Below are 20,816 nucleotides of genomic sequence, written 5' to 3'. Positions count from 1 at the left end.
CTGTAGGAGTAGAAATGACCAGCGGTCAACGCGTTTGCAATGCAGCACCAGCCACCAGACCACCGGTCCCAGTTTTGATTGGACCAGGACACAAGACGGACGCCGCCACCTCTCTCCCCCATCTTGAATTCTGGAGTCGGAACCAGGGAATTCAAAATCGGTCGATAATCGTGATTATCGGTAAAATTTATCGTTATCGATACTAGCTGAAAATAAAAACCGACTGGAATTTCGATGGATTTTAATATAAAATTCAAAAATTTAAAAAAATTCATAAAAAATAGAGAACTTATTTTTATAAAAAAACTAGAGCTTCTCTTGATTCCAGAATGCTGTCACATGATGAAAGCAATAATTATTTGGTGAGGGAAAAATAATTTTATCTAACGATCCATTACCATCCACTGGTTGTCGTGCGATTAAGGCCGATAATCAATAGATATGCGGCGATTATCGATGCTGCTGCAGCTGGGAGCCAGGGAGCTGTGATCGTGGCGTCGATATGTGTTCCCCTCTTATTTGAGTTCATTTAAATATTTAGGAATATTATTATGGATATCACACGTACTAGCAAGAAGAGAACGAAGAATGATTAAATTGATATGCCGAATGTCTTCATGTATAGACTATGATCTTGCTAGTTTGTATGTGGCTTGTACAGACTATGTACTCTTTTATTTCTATGCACTATGAGGTTTGTATGAACTATGCATTCTTTTTTTTTGTGTGAACTATGAGGTTTGTATGGACTATGCACTCGTTTGTTTATATGGACTATGCACTTCGTGGTTTGTATATATGTGCAAATTCATGTGTTTCATGCAATTTCATGGGCAAAATATGTAAACATGTTTATTTCTTAGGCAATTCCATATATAAAATTGTGCATTTATGTGTAATTTATCTAATAGAATATTATACATAACCTAAAAAATTAAATGTTATCAAACTTTTCTATTTTTTTCACTACCAAAACATATTTTTAGTTGGCGAAGCGATAAATTGTTCGGTTTGCATCGATTATCAACTGATTTTCGTTTTTTGAATTTGATTCCTCTTACCAATCGATTTTGACGATTATTTAGTAATTATCAATCGATTATTATTACCGGAGGTCACTGGTAAATGCATTTACCATCGCCGGTAAGGTAATCCTTCGTCGGAACCGCCCGGCCGACGTGGCACGCCTTCCGTGCCGCACCCTCCCGGCTGCCGCGCGCACCTTTTGACCCCGAACGTTTTCCCTCTCCCGTTCCCGTCCGAGGCCCGCGCTGCGGCCCCACCTGCCATCCAAATCCAGGAACTACCCCCATTTGTCCGGTTCGGAGTCCCAGTACCCCGTTTCACCGCGTACTGGGACCCAATCCGCACCCACATGTCAGGTGCCTAAAAATAGTATAAGACCCACCCCCCCCCCCCCCCCCCCCCCCCCCCCCGCGGCCTAAAGCCACACCAAGAGGCAAGAGCCAATCCGCACCTTGCCTCTCTCCGTCTTCCTCGCCCTGATCCGGTTCCCCCCAAATCCTTCGCCCTCGTCGTCGTCTTCTCCGAGCCAAATTGATCGGAGCGCAGCTGTGATCCTGTCCATGCGCGGAGCGTGGTAGCCTCGGAGGATCCTCTCGCCGCCGCCTTCCCCTTTCGCCAACCATTTCTGGTCGCCGGGATCAGCCGAGTTGGATCTCGAGGCATAACAGCGTTGCGGGCGTCCGGCGAGGATACGATGCCTGCGGTGCTCGCCGCGTTCGCCAGCCTCCGCGCGGCAGCAGCCATCGTCTCCGGGAACTCGTCCTTCCCCTCCTCCCACCGCCTCAAGCATCGTTTTAGTAGTAATTTTAGTAGTAGTAGTAGTAGTAATTGTCTTTGACCATCGCCTTCCCCTCGTCGTCGATCTGGTTGTGCTCGATCCGAGGCTTGTTGGACTGTGCGGGTTCCGTGCTCGATCTCGCGCGCTTCCCGGGTTGTCGGAGTTTGGTGTCTGGGTTCGATCTGCAGGTTCGGAAGGGAAGCAGTTTGGGGGTGTTGGTCGTGGTGATCTGCATTCCTAAGAAAAGAGGTATTAACGAACTTCACCATTCATGTTTCTTAGCTGGAACTTTGCTATTCGGCGCCATGGAATCATTTAACGATTGTGTAAATAGGCTGTGAAGTTTGATGTTTATAACATTTTGTAGGATATAATTGCATGTCTAATCCAATTAGCACACAAATTGTCACATATATGTTTCACTTAGCAGTTTGATGAAAAGATAAATAATTTTGCTGTGTTTTCAAGTGCTTGAAACCAATTTTTTTTTCAATCACTATGCTTGCCTCTTGGATCAGCATCCAGCTATTCATTGTTTGAGTTGGTTCGTGTGATCCATGGACCTAGGGCTATTGTTTCCAGGCACTTCAAGAATAGTCATACCAAAAAGTGAGCAAGTAACAAAATACTTTTTATGAATCTCATGTTCCCATGCTGCCCCTCTAGATTAACAAAAAAGTAATCGTTTTTGCAGCTTCAAATATAAGAACAATATGTCTGCATATGGTTGCGACATCATCTATTTCTGCATAGTCTTCATAATTGTATCCAGTAATTCTGGATCGCTCTCATGCAGCCCAAATCTGCGTAAAAAAAATACTTATTACTTATGCCCATTCTCCTTTCAACAGAAACTTCTCTTCGTAATTTGGAATTAAACTTGTGGATGGGCGAACCCTTGGCAGACTTCACTGCTGAAGGTATTAGCAGCAGCTCATGTCTCTGCCGCAACACCTGTGAAAAACCAGGTTGGGAACACAGCTATGCTTGCTTGAAAGATGAGCAAGATGATTTGGTGGTTGAGGAAATTGGAATGGCTCTTACTGAAGTGATACATGCCTATGGTGATGGTGACAATGATGAAGGGCCAGATTTGGATGAGGATTCTAGCGATGATGATGATGATGATGATGATGACCTTATTCTTTCTATGGAATCTGATTCAACCGATGATTTATTGGATGTTGACTCTGAATTGGTCATATCATCTGCCTCTCCTAGTGGTGATGCATCGGAATCATCAATTAGCAAATCACTTGATGAGAAGTCTTCAATTCTTGTAAGTTTATAATTAGTTTAAAGTGTTGATTCTTTCATTCTTTTTATATATTCCTGGTCAGATATTGCTCCGTATGCATATTATTCTGATACCATATTTTCAGTAGCTATATAGCTCTATTTTCATTCACAAAAATATTCGCAATTATTAAGGACTTCATTTAGGCATAGATGCTATCTATCCTACCTGTGCTTTAGTACGTTTGATAATAGAAGAACAATGGAGCTTTAATTCCTTTTCCTGGTAGCTGGTGGTATGGTTGCTTGATGACAAATTGATGGTGTATAAGTTTGATGTTAAATTGTTAATTACTGTGAACCTTGATATTTGTCGTAGTATATGGGTTTGATGTTGGAATTGCAATTTCTTTGTTCATTATAGCTGACAGCCATCAAGGTTTAGCACCTTGGAGGGTGGTTACTACCATATTGCACCTGCTGACTGAAAAAAGAAGAAGCACAAACCGAATTTGTTTTTGTTAACATGTATAAATTATCTTTCCATGCAGGGCACTCCAAGGCTGGTTTCTGCAATGAAGGGAACCCGTGCAAAGCAGGGAATCATGACAAAGTTAAGCGTTTCATGGGCCCCTGATGTATATGATCCTCCTGTTACTTCTGACTCGCATACTGTGAGAGGGCACCAGAGGAGTTCAAGGAAGGGCCACTATAAATACAAACCCTCCAAGAGGAGCAGCACCAACAGCCGGAGTACTAGTGGCAGCAAAAAGGACAAGAAGCATTCTCGCCACAGCAGTAGCAGCAGCAGCAGCAAAAAGGACAGGAAGCATTCTTCCCGCAGTACCAGTACTAGTGGCAGCAACAGAACTGATACGAGTAGTTCTCATTATCGTAAGCCATACAGTGGTGTGGAGATCAGTAGCGGCAGAACTGTGACGTGTGTTCCAGAATCTGCTAAGGTATCTTCATTGGTGCTAGCTGAAACTGCCGTGCTGCCGGAGATAGTTTCCGTACTCAAGACTACGGAGCCGATCAAATGTGCTACCAGCTGCGGCAAGGAGAAGCCATTTGCATTGCTGCCTCGTCAGTTTTCCCCGGGAAGGTACAAGGGGATGTTCTCCTTTTGGAGCCAAAACCAACTGGCTTAATATTCAGTCACTGCTATGGGCTCACTTGGGAGTCTTCATTGCTAGTCATGTGGTACCAGTGAGGCTCGTCGTTTTGCATCGTTCTCTTCGTTGCACTGTTTATTTGGTTTGTTTCTGAAACTCCAGAGATCACGTTCTCGAAAATTGTCAGGCAAAGTACTTGTATGTTTCAGATTCTTTTTTTGAAACGAACCAGGCAGAAGAGCTGCTGTTATTAAAAACTCAAGACTGTGTGTTTGAGCTTCTGTTCTATTCTTTACTTGATCGTGTATCTTTCATCTATTTTTATGTGTTTGCCATTACATTGAGACCATGCTGTACTATTTGCACGTTATTACATTGTGGGGATTGGTTCGGTTTTGTGTCATGTTAAACGTTGCGGACATGCCATTGCTACCAATGTCCGTCTTGACTGGTCAAACAATTGACGCTCTTGCTGCCCAAACAGGCAAACACGTTCGAAGCTGTCTCTAATTTGAACGTAACAGCAAATTGCAGTGGGTCTGCTGTAATAATATATATTTGCACTCTACATATATCGAGATAAATATCGTCTCACGTGCCCAACGAAAGGAATTACGCTCATGTTCGGCGCCACCGAGGACCTCCGCTTCGACCGCCTTCCAGTGGCCCTCGCCCTCGCCGTCGCCCGTGTCCCGCGGCGAGAAGAGGTACCAGGCGCCGTTGCTGCCCTCGCCAAGTTTGGTCACTGCAGGAGATCGAAGACGAAGATGAGCGGAAAGAACTAGGAAGACACACGACGATGGGCTGCGCCGTACGTGAAGCTGTCGACGAACGATCGACCCACCGAGCTTCTTGGGGTGCTCCGCGTAGGCGTCGCGGCAGCCGATCACGAGGCCGGTGCCGGTGGGGAGCGGCTCGTCGCGCAGCTTCCGCCGGAGGTAGTGGACGATCGATGAGGTCGTGGTCCGTCGGGGCGAAGCGGACGCCGGGGACGGCCAGGTACTCTCCTCGTTGTACTCCGCCTCGTCACCACAACGACGCTGCGTGTTGGTTGCTTGGATCGGAAAAATCGAATCCGTAAAACGCTCCGGATTTGGCATATATACGTGTAACGTGTCCGAGTAGACCACAACGACGGACGGGTTCCAGGTTGGCGCACGTACCACGAGCACCGCACGAGGCCGGATACCGGATCACGTGGGACAATGAGAGAATATTGGAAATTCCGATAAATAAACAATAATATCAAGAATTGCAAGGTGAGGCGGTGAGTGGGGCTGGTGAGCCCGAGTGGCTCCTGGAGCCAGCCCCCAGGCCGGCGACCGGGGTTGGATCCCCCGCGTTGGCACCGGGCAGGCCCTCTGTTACCTCTCCTAGTGAAAAAAAAGTGTTTTGTCATAAATTTAGGCATGAAAGAGTGTGTATGATGGGTTAGCACAGAGGAAATTTCTAGAGCAAAATATTTAACATATGTGCTTAGAGTACTATGTACCTAGAATAACTTTGCATCACTGCGATTCCTTTATGTAACTAAGAAATCACCAAAAGTCCTTACAAGAACAACTGCCTCCCATGAATTTATGGAAGCGAACACGATCCCTAACGATGATTTCTCGATTGTATGACTTGCTTATTATTTTTGCCACTTCATGGCAATCCGGGCAAAACCTCAAGTTCTTCACCACTCGAATGACATGAGGGGCTCTCGTCTTTAACAATCCGTATGCAATGGCTAGCCTTTCACTGTGTTCACAAAGGGCAACTTCTTTTTCCTCTTCACCAACGTCATGTAGAACGGCTGCAGTCCATGGTTTGTGGCCAGCCCGTCGCACCCGGTCGGCTATTTCTCTCAGAACCGGTCTTATCTCCTTGATTTCAGGGTGTGAATCATCACTCACCACAAATTTATGCAAGTAGCCGTTTATTTCAATTGAACTACGACCAGCAACAACAGTAACATTGTTGTCCTTCATCTTTTTCCTCATATAGCTCACTCTATCCCATTGGGAGTTTGACGCGTACAAGTTGGAGAGCAGCACATAGTTCTCTGGATTAAGAGGTTCTAACTCAAGGAGCCTCTTTGATGCTGATTCCACTATATCCATCCTGTTTGAGCTTTTGCTAGCCACAAGAAGAGTCCTCCAGATTATTGAATTTGGAGAGATAGGCATACCAATAACAAAGGAGTAAGCATCATCCAGAAGGCCGGATCGACATAGAAGGTCAACCATGCAGCCATAGTTCTCCATTGAAGGTTTGATTCCCAAATTTTGCATAGTAGACCAATACCGTCGCCCATCATCCACTAGCCCACTGTGAGCACAGGCTGACAGCACGCCAACAAAGGTGACATTGTTAGGCCGCACCTGGAATATCGCAGTACACACAAGAACTTAGGTGAGATATGAGAATTGTAATGGCAACTTTGTGGTTTGTGAAGACAATATATGCAATACTAATGGTTTGGAAACTAAGGTGAATATGTGAACTACCAGTGGGGAACTAAGTTGAGCATGTGAGATAAAAATCAAACGGCACTTCAGTATAAATCACTTCTATTGCTGGTCATTTGTATTGAACTACATATGCAAGTCGATACATGTGACCTCATTATCACCTATATAACCAACAAATCCAACATGTGACCAACTAATTGCAATAAACAAATCAGTGCAGCATTCTTTACCTTGAGCTCTAGCATTCTTGAGAAAAACCCCAGCGCATCCTCTACGAGTCCATGTATTGCCAATCCAACTATCATTGCGCTCCATGCCTTTATATCCCTCTCCACCATCCCATCAAACACCCTTCTCGCCCGCTCTATCATCCCGCACTTTGCATACATATCTATCAACGCGGTGCTCAGCTCCAGATCAACGGTGATCCCTTTCCTATCTATATAAGCATGCACCCACCTCCCCAAATCAAGTGCCCCTGCCTTGGCGCACGCGGATATTACACTGACCATAGTGATCTCATCCGGTTCTACGCCTGCCGCTTGCATCTCCCGGAATAGCCCCAAAGCTTCATTCACCAGCCCCACCCTCGAGTACCCACCGATCATCGCGCTCCACGCCACCAAATTCCTGTCCCCGGCCATGCCGTCAAACACGGTCCTCGCGAGCGCAACCTCCTCGCACTTGGCGTAGAGGTTGAGCAGCCCGGTCTGCACGTAGGCGCCGGACTCGAGCCCCTGGCGGAACGCCTGCGCGTGCAGCTGGCGACCCTCAGCGGGCGCCAGCGCGGCCGCGCACGCCTTGAGCGCGAACGCGAGCGTGAAGCTGTTGGGGCGCGGGGACCCCGCGCGCAGCATGCGGCGGTAGGCGGCCAGGACGGGCCCCGCGGCGGGGAGCGCGCGGATGAGGGAGTTGTAGCAGAAGGCGGTCGGGTCCGGGATTTGGTCGAACAGGTTGCGGGCGTAGGAGGAGGACGCCGCGGCGGCGTCGCTGATGGAGGCGCAGGAAGCCAGGAGCTTGGAGAGCGCGAACGCGGCGGTGAGGCGCGGGAGGCGGAGGCGGAGGAGATGCGCGTGCGCGCCGCGGAGCGCGAGGAGGCCCGGGCATCGGCGCAGCAGCGAGACGATGTGCGTCTCGAGGGCCTCGCGCGGGAGGGTGGCGGCCTCCTGCGGTGTGAGCAGGCGCATGCGATGCGAGACGTGGCAGCGGCGCAGCTCGTGTGCAGGGCACGACTGAACGAACGGAGCGGGACGGGGCCGAGAGCCCGAGACGGCTCGTGGGAGATGCAGCGCAGCGCGGCCCCCCAGTCATCCCAGCACAGGTAGTACAAGGGCGCCCTCGCAGCGCGCACATCACGGCGGGAGTGGCCGGACCACCCTCCCCGCGGGCCACCCTGGGAAACATTTGGTCCGTCACGTGACTCTTAACTCCATCAGGCTAGTCCCTGCTTCCAAGCAGCAAACAGGCAGGAGATCTAACAGACAGACCGGGGGCTCGGCGTGTCCTCGTCGTGTCGTGTGCGCCACGTACTGGCGCCCCACACCCCAGCTCCCCGCCGCGCGGCCGCAGAACGGGGATCACGTCCGAATCCAGCGAGAATTCCCGTTGCCCGCGGACAGCGTCGTGCTCGTGCGTGCACTCCAACTCCTCCCCCACTTTCTCCCCACCAGGCCACCGCGGCCTCCCCTACTCCGTCCCCTTCCTCCCCTTCCCCGGCCCGGGAACCCACATTCCATTCGCCCTCGCCAACCCCTCTCCCCGCACGCACGTGCGCCCCTCTAACTCGCCCGCCGCCCCGGTCAACCCCGCCGAGCCGGCGGCTCCCGCGACGCGACGCATGCAGATGCGGATCGAATGCCGCCTGCCATTGTATCGGGAGGTGCTCCTTCCTTAAACTATTCCCCTCCGTGCGACAGTTGTCCCCTCCCGCGGCTTAAAGATTCCACCGACCCCCCAATGGCCGTGCGTTACCCGGCCTCCCCCGACCCCTTGCCGGATTCGAGGGGCCGCGCCCCGGCGTCGGCTTGCGGAGCTGGCCAGCTGGGTTTCCTGGCCGGTAGGACTTGCCGGTGGCGATTGGTGAGTGGCGCCGTTGGTGCTGGGGCGGCTTCCTGCCCGCGAGTTTTGGGATTCTGGGAGAGGACAAAGGTTTCGACTTCGCATAAGGTTCTTGCAGGCTAAGGTGGGTATGCGTGATGCGGCATTGCGCGTTTCGGGTGCGTGGGTTTTTGGATGGGAAGGATTGGCGATTGAGAAATCGTATATTGGTTTGCTTTTGACGGCAATCGTTGAGAGTTTTTTTTTAACCATTTTTGTTTGCGTGATCCTCCTCTGTCGCAGCGGGGTGATTTCTTTTGAATCGCCTATTCTCGTTATGGCCTGACAGAATTTTGGCTTTTTGTATGAACAAACATCGGTTTTCCTTGGTTCAAAATTTGCATTCTTATGACCCTTTTTTTGGTGGAAAATGCATGCGTCGTTGCCTTAAGTTTTTCTTACTTAGCCGCTTGTTTACTGTTATGAACTATTCGCTAACTCGCGGATTTCTTAATTAAATTGCATTTGCATTCAGACTTAAATATTATTAAGGAAACCTTCTACCGGGTTCAGCGTATAATGGCATCCACCGGTGGGGGAAAAATGAAGGTGATAAGTTGGTTGCATTTCCAACATTGCATTATGCAGGAGTGAAACGCCACTAAATCTTTTATTTCTACTCCTTACCAGGGTTGTGGCCCAAAACTTTTCAAGGCAAAGGGGAAGAAAGCTGCTACGAGCACAGACAATCCGAGCTGCCATGCTGGTTGGTTCACAATCTTATTTTCCAATACCAGAATAGCATTATGGACACCAGCTCAAATTTTCTTCATTTACCTTGCACGTAAATAGACCTCGAGGTAACTATCAATGGTCATTCTAGATTTAGACGAACTCATGATATGCTGTCATAATTGACCTTAACAAAAACCCATTTGGATCTCCGGACAGGGCCTGAAATTGTAGAACGGGAGACAACTGCTTCATTGGCTGTTTGGACACTTCACAGTTGAAACCAAGAATTTGTACCCAGTTCCATAATATTCCATCTTACAAATAAAATTATGTCACCACAATTCATCCCCCTATCACTTCTGATCTGGCCTGAAATCATGTAATGTTTATTCATCTCTGAGTCGTAACTATCCAGTTGAAGACCAGACTCCCTGCCGTCATTAGTTCTTGTCACTAATTTAGCACAAAATTTATTCTCTTCATTTCCATAAATTTAAGTCAAGTTGTTCTGCTGCTGAGTGCTAATGTCTAGCAAAAAGTAGTGCTAATGGTTCTATAATAAGAATAAGAATGTCTAGTTGTTCCTAAGACCATGCAACCAGCAACTAACTTTTCTGGGTCTTCCTATATAACAACAGCTGAGCCTGGGCCAAGTTCTTCTAAGGTGGCATTATCTTCCCCCTTGAGAACACTTTCAGGTACTCTAATGTCTGCAAAGTCCAGTATTTTTTTTTCCTGATCCCTCAAATAAACCTTTTGTCATTTTGGTTGCCTTATGCTTGTTTGAACTAAATGAACCAGAAGTTAGGAGCATGCGTCTCAGCCATTTCCTCGCCCAATCTTCCAATAACACTACAATTGAACCCCTCAGGCATGATGGCTAAGTTCCATATCCTACCATCCTTGCATCCATTTCATGCTAAGATCAAAGTTTTCACTCTCTACTTTCATGGTGCAGAATATTTGTTTCCACCTGGAATGTTGGAGGAAAAACCCCAACTGCTGCATTGAACCTTGACGATTTTCTTCCATCCGATGACAAGTCTGATATTTATGTTCTGGGGTAGGTTTTTAATTCATATTTCTTAATATCTACGAAAATCTATTCCAATGTCATTACCTATATCGCTGATGTTTTCTGTTTTCATTTTTTAATTATTTTGAGTCCAGCTTCTTTCACATATGATAGTACTAATGCACAGCTGAAAATGATAAAATAGTGAAGTTTTACTTGATTGCTTCATGGTAGTGTGGTAATAAACTGCATTGATGCATTGACATGTTTGGTATTTCTAGGGTATTTAATAGATCTTTTAGTCTGAGGTCTGACATCATTGTGTCATTACTTTTGTTTGTCTAACATTTGAACAGTTTTCAGGAAATTGTTCCTCTCAATGCTGGTAACGTGCTTGTCATAGAAGACAATGAACCCGCTGCTAGATGGCTTGTTCTTATAAACCAAGCACTAAACCGACCAGTTGATGTTGATGCCAATGTCTTTCAGCATGAGCCATCTCCCTCTGTTGATTCTTCTTCCTCTCGAGCTTCATCAAGTCTAGATACTTCATTCTCTGACCTATCAAAAACAGCAAGTGGTGCCACAATCTTCCAAAAGTCCTTGCTAAAAGCCATTAGCAAATCTTTCATGCCAGTCTGCAGAAAACAACTTAAGGCCTGCAATTGCCCGGTAGAAATGACCAAAACATCCTACAGGGATGCTTGCTTTCGGTGTCCCAAAGCCTATGCAGATGAGACGGATTCCTCTGAAGAGGATGAAGAAGAGGACGTGAAGGACAGAGAGAAATCAAGGGACTCTTATGGCTCTGTGACAGATGGAATTAGTTCTGCTCCTGCTGCAAGGGATCAACTAAAATATAATCTCATAGCGTGCAAACAAATGGTTGGCATTTTTGTTACTGTGTGGGTGAAAAAAGAACTAGTACAGCATATTGGCCATCTAAGAAAATCTTGCATAGGGCGCGGAATTCTGGGCTGTCTTGGAAACAAGGTCAGGACAGAATTAAATTGATGTTATCCTGCAAGTAATTACTCTATTCCTGACCGCACTTCTGTTGCTGCAGGGATGTATATCAGTAAGCATGACGCTGCACCAGACGAGCTTTTGTTTTGTCTGCAGCCATTTGGCTTCAGGCCAGAAAGAAGGTGATGAATTCAGGAGAAACTCGGATGTTCTAGAGATACTGAGGCTCACAATGTTTTCTAGGATTTGTCGGAGATCTGGAAGAAAAATCCCAGAGAAAATTCTTGATCATGAGTAAGAATATTGTGCTACGTTTAATTGTAAATATATGTTCATTTCAAAATGTTTTCCTCACTAATTTATGCATATTGTTGACTTCAGCAAGGTGATATGGCTTGGGGATCTGAACTACCGCATTGCACTGAGCTATGCGGACACCAAGAAACTTTTAATGGAAAATAATTGGGATGCCCTTTTTGAAAAGGATCAGGTAACTTTTCTATCTCGTCAGGAACATGCCAGTGCCTTGGTGGGGTTGCCTGTAGGACGGCTTTGGGTCTATATCTGATTCTTTAGTGACTGCTAGAGCTTGAGGGCAATCTTTCTTTTAGGGAAAAAAACTAACTGGAGGAATGGCGCCATTTCTAAATATTCTTCACATCAAGCAACTTCATCATACAAAAAAATAAGTTAATTGCCATTCGTTGAAAGAAGGCAGAAAGAGTTACTAATGTGTTTGTTTAGAATGGTACTGTTTGTGTTAACAAACACTACAAACAAAGGAAATCTGAACTTTTTTCTTCAGAATTCCTTTGTTTGTAGTGCTTGTTAGCACAAAGAGGTACTATCTTTTGATAGTTGATCCCTCTGCAAGAAGTTTCCACGTGTCAAGCAAGCTATCACATTGCCTTATGTAGTGTGTATTTTCCTTCAGCTTAAAATTGAACGAGATGCTGGGCGAGTTTTTAAGGGTTGGAATGAGGGGAAGATATATTTTGCTCCAACGTACAAGTACTCATTTAACTCAGATGCTTATGCTGGTGAGACTGCAACATCAAAGAAAAAGAGGAGAACACCAGCATGGTATGTATTGCTTGTACCAGAATCTAGGTTTCTATTACACAAAAGTACCTATACTGAGAATGCAGTTATGTTAAGTTGTGCTGCCCTTCTAGGGTTATAAATCGGTATAAACATAGCACGTAATGCTACTTCCATTCCTGTTTGTTCCAAGTGTCAAAGACAACTTAATTTGGTATTCCATGTAAGAAATGAGGCATTCTTATTACTTCTATTTCAACAATATAATGAAACCCACAAGATCCTGCAGTTTTCATATTGTACAAGCTGTTTAGGTAGAAAGCTCAAATAGACTCCAATTGATTACATCTGTTCCTATAATTTGTTCAGTTTATGGTGCTATTTGGTCATGTTTGCTTTCCACTTTCAAGTATTGGGCTATGAAAATGTTTTTGCTTCTGAACCATAATTTGAATCATTATTGCATTGCGTCCCTCTGAAGTAGTTGAACTTGCTCAGGTGTGATAGAATATTGTGGCGTGGGGATGGTATCGTGCAATCATCCTACTACCGTGGGGAGTCTAGATTTTCTGACCATCGTCCAGTTTGTGGAACCTTCATTGTTGAGGTTGAGGTATTTAACCAAAGGGCAAAGAGGCGCTCAGCAAATGCTGACATGAGAATTGGTGCTGAAGAGCTCTTACCAACGAGCAAGGGTAAAGGTAACCTATACCTATTGCTTAAACGGTTAATGTTGTCAGTTTTCTATGTTAGGGTAGTTATTAAGAAAAGAGTATCGGAACAACAGTTCTAATAATCCGTGTTATTCATTCCAAATTGCAGGCACTGCACGAAATGTGAGCTTTCCTAGAGTATGATGAGAATATATACAGCTTACCCTGGTACCAGAAAAAGGTGAAGCACTCAAGAAGGACGCCTGTTTGTATGAGGGGTAAACCCAACGAATGGCCCCCTCACCCAAACGGGCGTTGTGTGCTTGATGACTTAGCAAAAATGTTTTCAGTTCAAGAACTACATTGCTTAACCAGTATAGCAAAGTTAGGCTGTATTTCCCCGAAAATGGTTAGTCATATATATTCGATATCATGTTTACCGCCCGATGTTCAGTGTGAGGTAGGTCATGTTTAGGTTTGCAAAAAAAAATATGTGCATAATTGCACTGAATTATCCGGAAGCATAATTGCACTGAGGCAAAAACAATTTTTGTTTTGAAAAATAGCAGAATTCATTTTCTATGGCTCCTCTCTTGCTCGTGTTTGGCTTCACTGGAAGTATGGAACTTCAACCGTGTAAAAGCTCAAAGTCATCATGGTGCATTTTGCCCTCTCTGATTTCCTTTGTAACCCCTGAATCAGCTGAGTTGCCAGATGTCCGGCGTACACAACCAAGTACTGCAATTATTATTAGAGAGCAATAATTTTGTTGTATCTTTGTCACCCGTGACCCTGTCCCAAGAGAAACTGCCACTATTGTAGCCGCAAATGCATCGCATGGGGCGCGCCGAACAGTCAGCAGTGGACGATCGGAATTGATTGGAATCGGAAGGTATCGCGGCCATTGATGTTCCAACAGCCAGCGCCCAAGGCCAAGATGGACACTGATCACCGGGGCCGAATCAGTGTAGCTGCCCCCGACGGCCGGCCTGCCGACCGCCAGATCCATCCAACGCTCCTCCCGGCCTTCCCCGTTCCCCACACGGCTCTCGACAGCGCAACCCCATCAATGCATCGCCGCCACTGCTCGCTAGTACTGCAGAGCATTTGCTCCGTTGTCACCGATCGTGACCTGTGACCCCGAGCAGAGACGAACAGGGCAGCATCAAACCGTAGAGAAAAGATTCCAAGACGATGCCTACTCAGTCACGATCAGTCTTCTCATCAAACCGTAGAAAATGATCCCGACACAGCGTCACGATCTCTAGTAGCAAATTACAGTACACCGAAAGAAAGGAATTAATACATGGAAAAAACAAACAAACAAACCCGGAAGAATCTCGCGCGTGGAAACAACTGTCTGTACGTAGGTGTCTAGTAATTCATAGTAATGAACAACCATATGTGTGGTAAGAATGGAGAAAGAAATCAGAGGCGGCGGTCTAGAGCATCCCGGCGGCGGCCGCGACGGCGAGGGGTAGCGCGGCGAGGGCGGCGAGGCCGGCTGCGGCGGCGCGGCCCGGGGCGTGGTTCGTCGACTTCGCTGCCGAGCCGGCCGGCGTGTTCGCTGCAGGACACGAGACGAGATGGGGTAAGAGGCGAGAGTGCTAAATAAAATTTATTTGTAAAATCTTTTTAGAGATGAATATAATTTTTCGTGACGAATATAATAATGGTAATTAATTAATAATTGGCTATTGTGATGCTACAGTAACCATCTTCTAATCATACGGTCGAATGCCTCATTAGATTCTTCAGGGTTACTAGAGCTGGGGTTCTGGAGTTAGTTTTGTAAACTGACTTTATTTAACACCGTAATTTTTTAAAACTTGTTTAACACCGTAATTAGCGGTCAAAGTTTTATAGTACTCACTAGCGCAGGAAGGCCATGTGTGAGTGTGAGCGTGACCGACTGACTACTGAGGGCACCTAATAACAGGGCCTCTGTTCAGTATTTACAGCAGAACAGGAGTTAAGAGCTGTCACTGCCTCTCTGATGGGCGTTTAGTGCTGATACCCTCTATTCACTTGTATGCAGTGTCGATTTTGCAGCGAAGATGTATCTATGGTAGTGGAGGACTGGAGATCAACCAAATGGTAGCAAGTTACCAGGCACTTCTGGGCCGATGGAAGGAGAGAGGCCTGTTGATGACATGGGCGAGGGCGCTGCAGTAGGCACCAGTCCTGCAGGTATAGGGACTCCGAATGCTGCAGATAAAAAGTAGTAGGTTAGTGGAATTGGGAGACGTAATCAAATGAGCAGCAAACACATGCCATCATCATCATCTTACTAATTACAGTAGATTGCGTAATCGCACTGCAAAAGGCAATGTTACAGGGTGACATGAGCAAGGAGGAGGATCTTCTTTTTTCATGAAAACTTTTCAGGGATTGTTTGTAACTATACAAAACCGATAACAATGCATCTTTTGGCCAGATTTCTCTCATGGTGTAAACAGAAAGCTGCATCGTTTCGCCTTGTTTCTGTCATGGTCTGAAGATTTACTTCTCCTATGCAACTCTGAGATTTTTGTCTGAAACTTTTTGTCGGAAGAATGCAAGGTCATGGCCACATGCGAATGCGTACCTGCGCACGCGCTGACGGGCGGCGCGGTGAGGCGGCAGATGCCGGGGAGCGCGAGCGCGCGCTTGTAGTCGACGCTGACGCCGTAGGAGTCGGCGCCGCCGGCGAGCAGCTGGCAGAGGCAGATGGGGTGGGACTCGAGCAGCCCCGCCAGCTCCGGGCAGCAGGCCTTGTCCGGGTGCCGCACCGTGCTCCCGTTGGTCACGTACGACAGGCAGTCCGACATGTTGAGCACCGCGTTCAGGCACTCGTCGCTGATCCCGGCCGCCGGCCCCGGAGCCGCCGCCGGGCCCTGGGCCGCCGCCGCCATCGCGAACGCCAGCGCCACGGCCGCCACCGCCACAAGCACCGTAGACCGCTGCAGCATCGCCATCTGGAAACTTTTAGGAGCTACCGGCCGGCTAGCCGAGGAGGCCGTGGCGCTGTGTGCTGCTGCTTAAGCTTGGTGCGTCCCTCTGGTGGCTGGCTGTGGCTGGTGCTTGCCGAGAAGTGACTCCTATGCCGGTGCGTATGCTTATACCTGGTGCATCCGGTGTCACAAGAATGTGTGTTCCGCCGCAGCCGCGATTTCCAACTGATCGGAAACGTTGCCAGGTTACGTGCTAGCACCCGGTTGGTTGGGTCCATGCCGCGACGGCGACCGGTCCAGGCCGATCTCCATCTGCCAGTACAGTGCAAACCAACCGCCGCTCGCGCGCCGGCTAGGGCTAGCCGCCCGGGACGGGCCGGGCTGCCCCCGCGCGGGAATGAATGCGGATATGAATGCGGCTGCGCTGCACTACGAGTAGGTTGCTGTAGCCTGGTAGTGGCAGCACGCGGCGCTGGCGCTGGCCACCGCTGCGGCAGGCAGGCAGGGTGGTGCCCGTGCCGGCGCCGGTGTGGCGGTGCCATGTGCGTGCGTGCAGGTGCGGCGCGCGCGCGCGCACCCACCTTGAATGCCGCGGCATCAATGCGCGCGGCGGTCGCCCTGACTCCAGGCGGCCAGGCAGGCAGGCGGCTTGCTCGCGCGCGCGGCGGGGCGGCACGGCGAGCTTGCTCGGCCGAAGCGGATGGGGGAAGCGCGCCGCGTGCGTCGCCATTAGTGTGCGCCAGAAATATCAGTTGAGGGGAATCCGGCAAGAAATCTCGGCTTCTCTGGCGGCATTCAAACGCCGTCCTGATCGGGAGGTTCCAGGCGGAGTGGCATGTCGGCACGACCAAAGCCGCGACAGCATTGCGTCCGCCGTGGAGCGAAAAAGTAATGTGGTGCTGGGATTTGACATGAGTATGTACAAGTAGCTGGCAATCAGAAGAGTGGATCTCTTGGAGTTGGCACTAGGCAAACTCGCCACACCGCCAGCAATGCCAGCTGGTCGGCGCCGTGTCTGTTCGATCGGCTAGCTAGCAGCAAAGAAAATAGAAACAAACAACGAACACAAGGTGACTGTGGTGTTTGAATCCAGATAATAGAATTTTGCTATTTAAAAATATTAAATAAAAGCTTATTACAAACTAATTGTAGAACTTCGGAACTAAACTGTTTGACAAATCTAATGAGATATATTAATTCATAATTAGTGGATCGTCATTGTAGCATTATTTATTGCAAATTATGGATTAATTAGACTTATTAAATTTGTCTCGCGATTGAATAATTTTTTTGATATGACAGAGATCCCTGAAAACAAACAAACTGGACCCCTTAGCTTATTTCAACATGCATGGACGACATGGCGATCCTGACCATCAGTCCAGCTCATAGTCACAGGATTCGGGGTCGATGCCTCGTCCCTCGACCCGGGAACGTCGTTCCGATTCGAGGGTCGGGGTCGAAGAGTGTCAGTGTCCCATTCAAAGTTGGATCGTGTCCCGGTTTGAAAGGGATCGCAGCCCCATTGCTAGCAGATTTAATTGGGATAAGGAGGTTAAGGACAATGGATTGGTGTGGTTTTTGTTAGACAATGAGCTGAGTACGTGTAGCATGGTCTAAATATACTCTTTTATATGTTTCTTATATGCTTGTGCAGATTAGTTTCTTCATTAGTAGCACATATATAGTTTTTGTCTTTATCGACCCGAAGATATCGACCCCGATGAATTAGGGTCGCGTCCCACATAATAATTTATCGTTCCATAGATGTATACCCCCTTCATACCACAATTTTATGAAATGACGACCCTCGACCCTCGACCCCGTTCCTCGACCCGGTCGACCCAGGAACTTTGTGACTATGGTCCAGCTTCCATGGCGAGGACTGCTGAGGGGTGCCCAGGCCGACAACGGCGATCATTGTTTCGGCGGCCGGTCCATGGCTCCATCCACGACGCCGATGATATCTCCCTGCGGCGGCGAAGCCAGCAAAAATTCTAAAGTGGGGCCGGACGACAAAGAGAAGGCGAGCTGATAGCCATAGTCGCGACAGCAACGACGCAGACGCGTGGTGGCGTTCCTGCCTCCACACGCAACATGTTTGAAATTGCCCTTCACGACCCTCGTCTCCCCGTCTCCGAGGTCTTCTTGAATCTACGGCTTCTACTGAAATAGCTCCGATTGTAGTTTTTTTTATGAAGTTAAGCCGAAGCTATTTAAAAAAATATTTGATAAATGGCTTCATTCCTTTAAGATCACGGTAGCCGCAGAAGCTACATTTTTTTGCTTCAATCACGTAGACAAAGTCATTTTGCGGCTTATTCACGACTCTCATAAGGAAAACTATTTTAAAAATGGCACTTAAACAGTGGTGAAGCCGGTGAGGAAGCTATGTCAAACAGACTTTGTAGTTGTTGCCTCTTGAACAATCTGATGGACTTTAATTGAAAGTACAATGTGAGTTACTATTAATTATATTTGCTATAAATTAGAGGGGGGATTAATAATTTTTTGCACCGTTAGAGAGAGCGGGGGGCGTGGCCCTGCTAGCAGGGTTCACCTTACCGTTGGGAACCGGTCTGGTTTGAGCGGTTACCGGTCAAACCGGTCAGGTCCGGTTCCGATTTGGGCCGGTATCAAACCGGCCCAAATTCAAAATTCAAATTTGAATTCAAAAAAAATGAAAAATTCCCAAAAAATACTTCAAGGTGCGACGAATCTAATGGTGTCAAATTTTCTCAAAAATCGTTCGTTTAACATATTTTTCGGGCATTTAAAGTTAAAAGAAAAAAGAAAAAGAAAAAAAATGAGACGGCCCATTAAGGCACACTTAGTAAACCGGTCAAACCGGCCGGTATACCGGTCCAAACCGGTTACACATGCGATTTTAAATTTGGATTTGAATTCAAACCGGTCAACCCAGCCGGTAAACCGGTCTAACCGGTCGGTATACCAGTACGAACCGGTTGAACTGAGTTTTTTAAATTCAAATTTGAATTTGACCGGTTTCTACCGGTAACCGATCAAACCGGTCCGGTAAACCGTGTCCGGTTGGGAAAAAAACCCTACATGCTAGCCCCCTGGCTCCGCCGTTGCTGGCCTGCGCCGAACGCCGGCTTGTACGTCCTCTGCGGGTAGAGGATGACGTTGGGAAAGGAGCGCGCGAAGCCGGGCTTGGCGGGGACGTTCTTGAGCTCCTCCTCGGTCAGGCACGCCGCGAAGCCGTCGAAGACGGTGTGGTACGACCACAGCAGCCTTGGCTCGCCAAGGGCCGTCATAGTCGAGGGCAGGAAGGAGTGGTGCCATGCGGCATCCATAGGTCCTGTTTGGATGGAGAGGTAAAAGAGGTAAAAATATTTACTTTTTACCTCAAACATCCAAACATGAGGTAAAACTTGTTGAGGTAAATATTTTACTCCTCCTTTTTCCTTTACCCCTCTTTAGATGTCAAATGGGGGTAAAATGACCAATTAAATGCTATTCTCCAACCATAGTTGCCCCTAATCCAAACATCTTTATGGGGTAAAATTGTTGGGGAAAATGGTTGGAATAAAACATTTGCCTTGGGGCAAATTTACCCCTCCACATCCAAACACGGCCATAGTGCCTTTGGCAGGCCGCTCGACCTGGATGATGTACGTCCTGTAGCCGCCGGCGTCGGCCGTCTCGACGTGCGGCTGCCTTTGCCGCTCCAGCATGACGGGGTTGGTCGCTGGCAGGAGCAGCAGCAGCAGGGCGATGTTGCATGCCGCTGCAGCCGAGCGGGAGCCGCTGTGGCTCGCCATGGCTGCGGCAGTGATGGTCAGCAGTCAGCAAGCGCGGAGCGAGGGGGCCGCGCCGCACCCCCCCCCTAACGGTGCAAAAAAATAGTGCAAAAAATATTAATTCCCCCTCTTATTTATGGCAAATATAATTAGGGCCTGTTTTGGCTCCAGGACTTTTTCCAAAAGTCCCTATCACATCAAAAGGAATCTTACTATTTCATATTATTAAATAAAATCTGTTTATAAATGTTTTTTGACAGCTGAGTGATTTTTCGCGAGACGAATCTAATGAGCCTAATTAATTCATAATTTGCTACAGTGATGCTACAGTAACCATTCGCTAATCATAAATTAAGGTACATCATTAGATTCGTCTCTCAGTTTAGCCTCAGGGTTCTGCAGTTAGTTTTATAATTAATATTTATTTAATACTTCTAAATACTAAAAAGTCTCTGGGACTTTTTTAAAGTCCCTGTTTCTAAACACCCCCTTAATGCCTAGTAACTCAGATTGCACTTTCAATTAAAATCCACTAGGTTGCCCAAGAGGTAACAACTATAAAGTTTGTTTGGCAGAGCTTCCTCACCGGTTTCACCACCGTCAAAGTGCCATTTTTAAAATGGTTTCATTATGAGGACCGTGAATAAGCCGCAAAATGGCTTTGTCTACGTGATTAAAGCAAAAAATTGTAGCTTCTGCGGCTACTGTGATCCTAAGCGAACGAAACCGTTTACCAAATATTTTTTTTAAATAACTTTGGCTTAACTTTATAAAAAAAAACTATAGCCAGAGCTATTTCAGTAGGAGCCGAACATTCAAAAAGACCTCGGGGACGGAGAGATGAGGGGTTGCTGTCATGCCTATGGCTATCGGCTCAACTTCTCTTGGGCCCTGTTTAGTTGCATCCAAAATTCCAAAACTTTATAAGATTTCCTGTCACATCGAATTTTTCAACACATGCATGAAGTATTAAATCTACACGAAATAAAAAACTAATTACATAGTTTGCTTGTAAATCATGAGACGAATCTAATGTGTCTAATTAATCTACGACTGGACAA

General features: G+C 47.3%; 5 protein-coding genes across 8 annotated transcripts; 2 read left to right on the top strand and 3 right to left on the bottom strand.

The window, feature by feature from the left end:
• Positions 1–1,436: 1,436 nt before the first annotated feature.
• LOC120708443 (dentin sialophosphoprotein-like) lies at positions 1,437–4,546 on the top strand. The gene is made up of 3 exons (XM_039993685.1): positions 1,437–2,053; positions 2,656–3,083; positions 3,592–4,546. The coding sequence occupies exons 2-3, from the start codon at positions 2,691–2,693 to the stop codon at positions 4,189–4,191; spliced, it is 993 nt and encodes a 330-aa protein (XP_039849619.1). The 5' UTR covers positions 1,437–2,053; positions 2,656–2,690; the 3' UTR covers positions 4,192–4,546.
• Positions 4,547–4,646: 100 nt separating this feature from the next.
• On the bottom strand, positions 4,647–5,255 carry LOC120708445. The gene is made up of 2 exons (XM_039993688.1): positions 5,000–5,255; positions 4,647–4,900 (listed from the first exon to the last, which is right to left on the bottom strand). Exons 1-2 carry the CDS (start codon positions 5,253–5,255, stop codon positions 4,662–4,664), a joined length of 495 nt encoding a protein of 164 aa, XP_039849622.1. The 3' UTR covers positions 4,647–4,661.
• A 93-nt stretch (positions 5,256–5,348) lies between these two features.
• LOC120708440 (putative pentatricopeptide repeat-containing protein At5g40405) lies at positions 5,349–8,097 on the bottom strand. The gene is made up of 3 exons (XM_039993680.1): positions 6,842–8,097; positions 5,648–6,521; positions 5,349–5,528 (listed from the first exon to the last, which is right to left on the bottom strand). Exons 1-2 carry the CDS (start codon positions 7,796–7,798, stop codon positions 5,694–5,696), a joined length of 1,785 nt encoding a protein of 594 aa, XP_039849614.1. The 5' UTR covers positions 7,799–8,097; the 3' UTR covers positions 5,349–5,528; positions 5,648–5,693.
• Positions 8,098–8,247: 150 nt separating this feature from the next.
• LOC120708441 (type I inositol polyphosphate 5-phosphatase 10-like) lies at positions 8,248–13,647 on the top strand. 4 transcript variants are annotated; one of them, XM_039993684.1, is made up of 12 exons: positions 8,248–8,793; positions 9,184–9,257; positions 9,339–9,414; positions 10,022–10,081; positions 10,188–10,254; positions 10,342–10,446; positions 10,755–11,391; positions 11,465–11,658; positions 11,746–11,854; positions 12,299–12,447; positions 12,904–13,106; positions 13,228–13,647. In XM_039993684.1, exons 2-12 carry the CDS (start codon positions 9,228–9,230, stop codon positions 13,260–13,262), a joined length of 1,665 nt encoding a protein of 554 aa, XP_039849618.1. In that variant the 5' UTR covers positions 8,248–8,793; positions 9,184–9,227; the 3' UTR covers positions 13,263–13,647. The 4 variants fall into 4 exon arrangements, with proteins under 4 accessions (XP_039849618.1, XP_039849617.1, XP_039849615.1 ...); XM_039993683.1 differs by having other exon boundaries at positions 8,268–8,793; positions 10,185–10,254; positions 12,904–13,100; XM_039993681.1 differs by having other exon boundaries at positions 8,269–8,793; positions 10,185–10,254.
• Positions 13,648–14,253: 606 nt separating this feature from the next.
• On the bottom strand, positions 14,254–16,234 carry LOC120708444 (non-specific lipid transfer protein GPI-anchored 2-like). The gene is made up of 3 exons (XM_039993686.1): positions 15,646–16,234; positions 15,168–15,266; positions 14,254–14,625 (listed from the first exon to the last, which is right to left on the bottom strand). The coding sequence occupies exons 1-3, from the start codon at positions 16,013–16,015 to the stop codon at positions 14,501–14,503; spliced, it is 594 nt and encodes a 197-aa protein (XP_039849620.1). The 5' UTR covers positions 16,016–16,234; the 3' UTR covers positions 14,254–14,500.
• Between the last annotated feature and the right edge of the window lie 4,582 nt (positions 16,235–20,816).

This window comes from Panicum virgatum, chromosome 5K (assembly GCF_016808335.1).
Source record: "Panicum virgatum strain AP13 chromosome 5K, P.virgatum_v5, whole genome shotgun sequence".
NCBI lineage: Eukaryota > Viridiplantae > Streptophyta > Magnoliopsida > Poales > Poaceae > Panicum > Panicum virgatum.
This window is presented reverse-complemented; position numbering and strand designations above follow the sequence as displayed.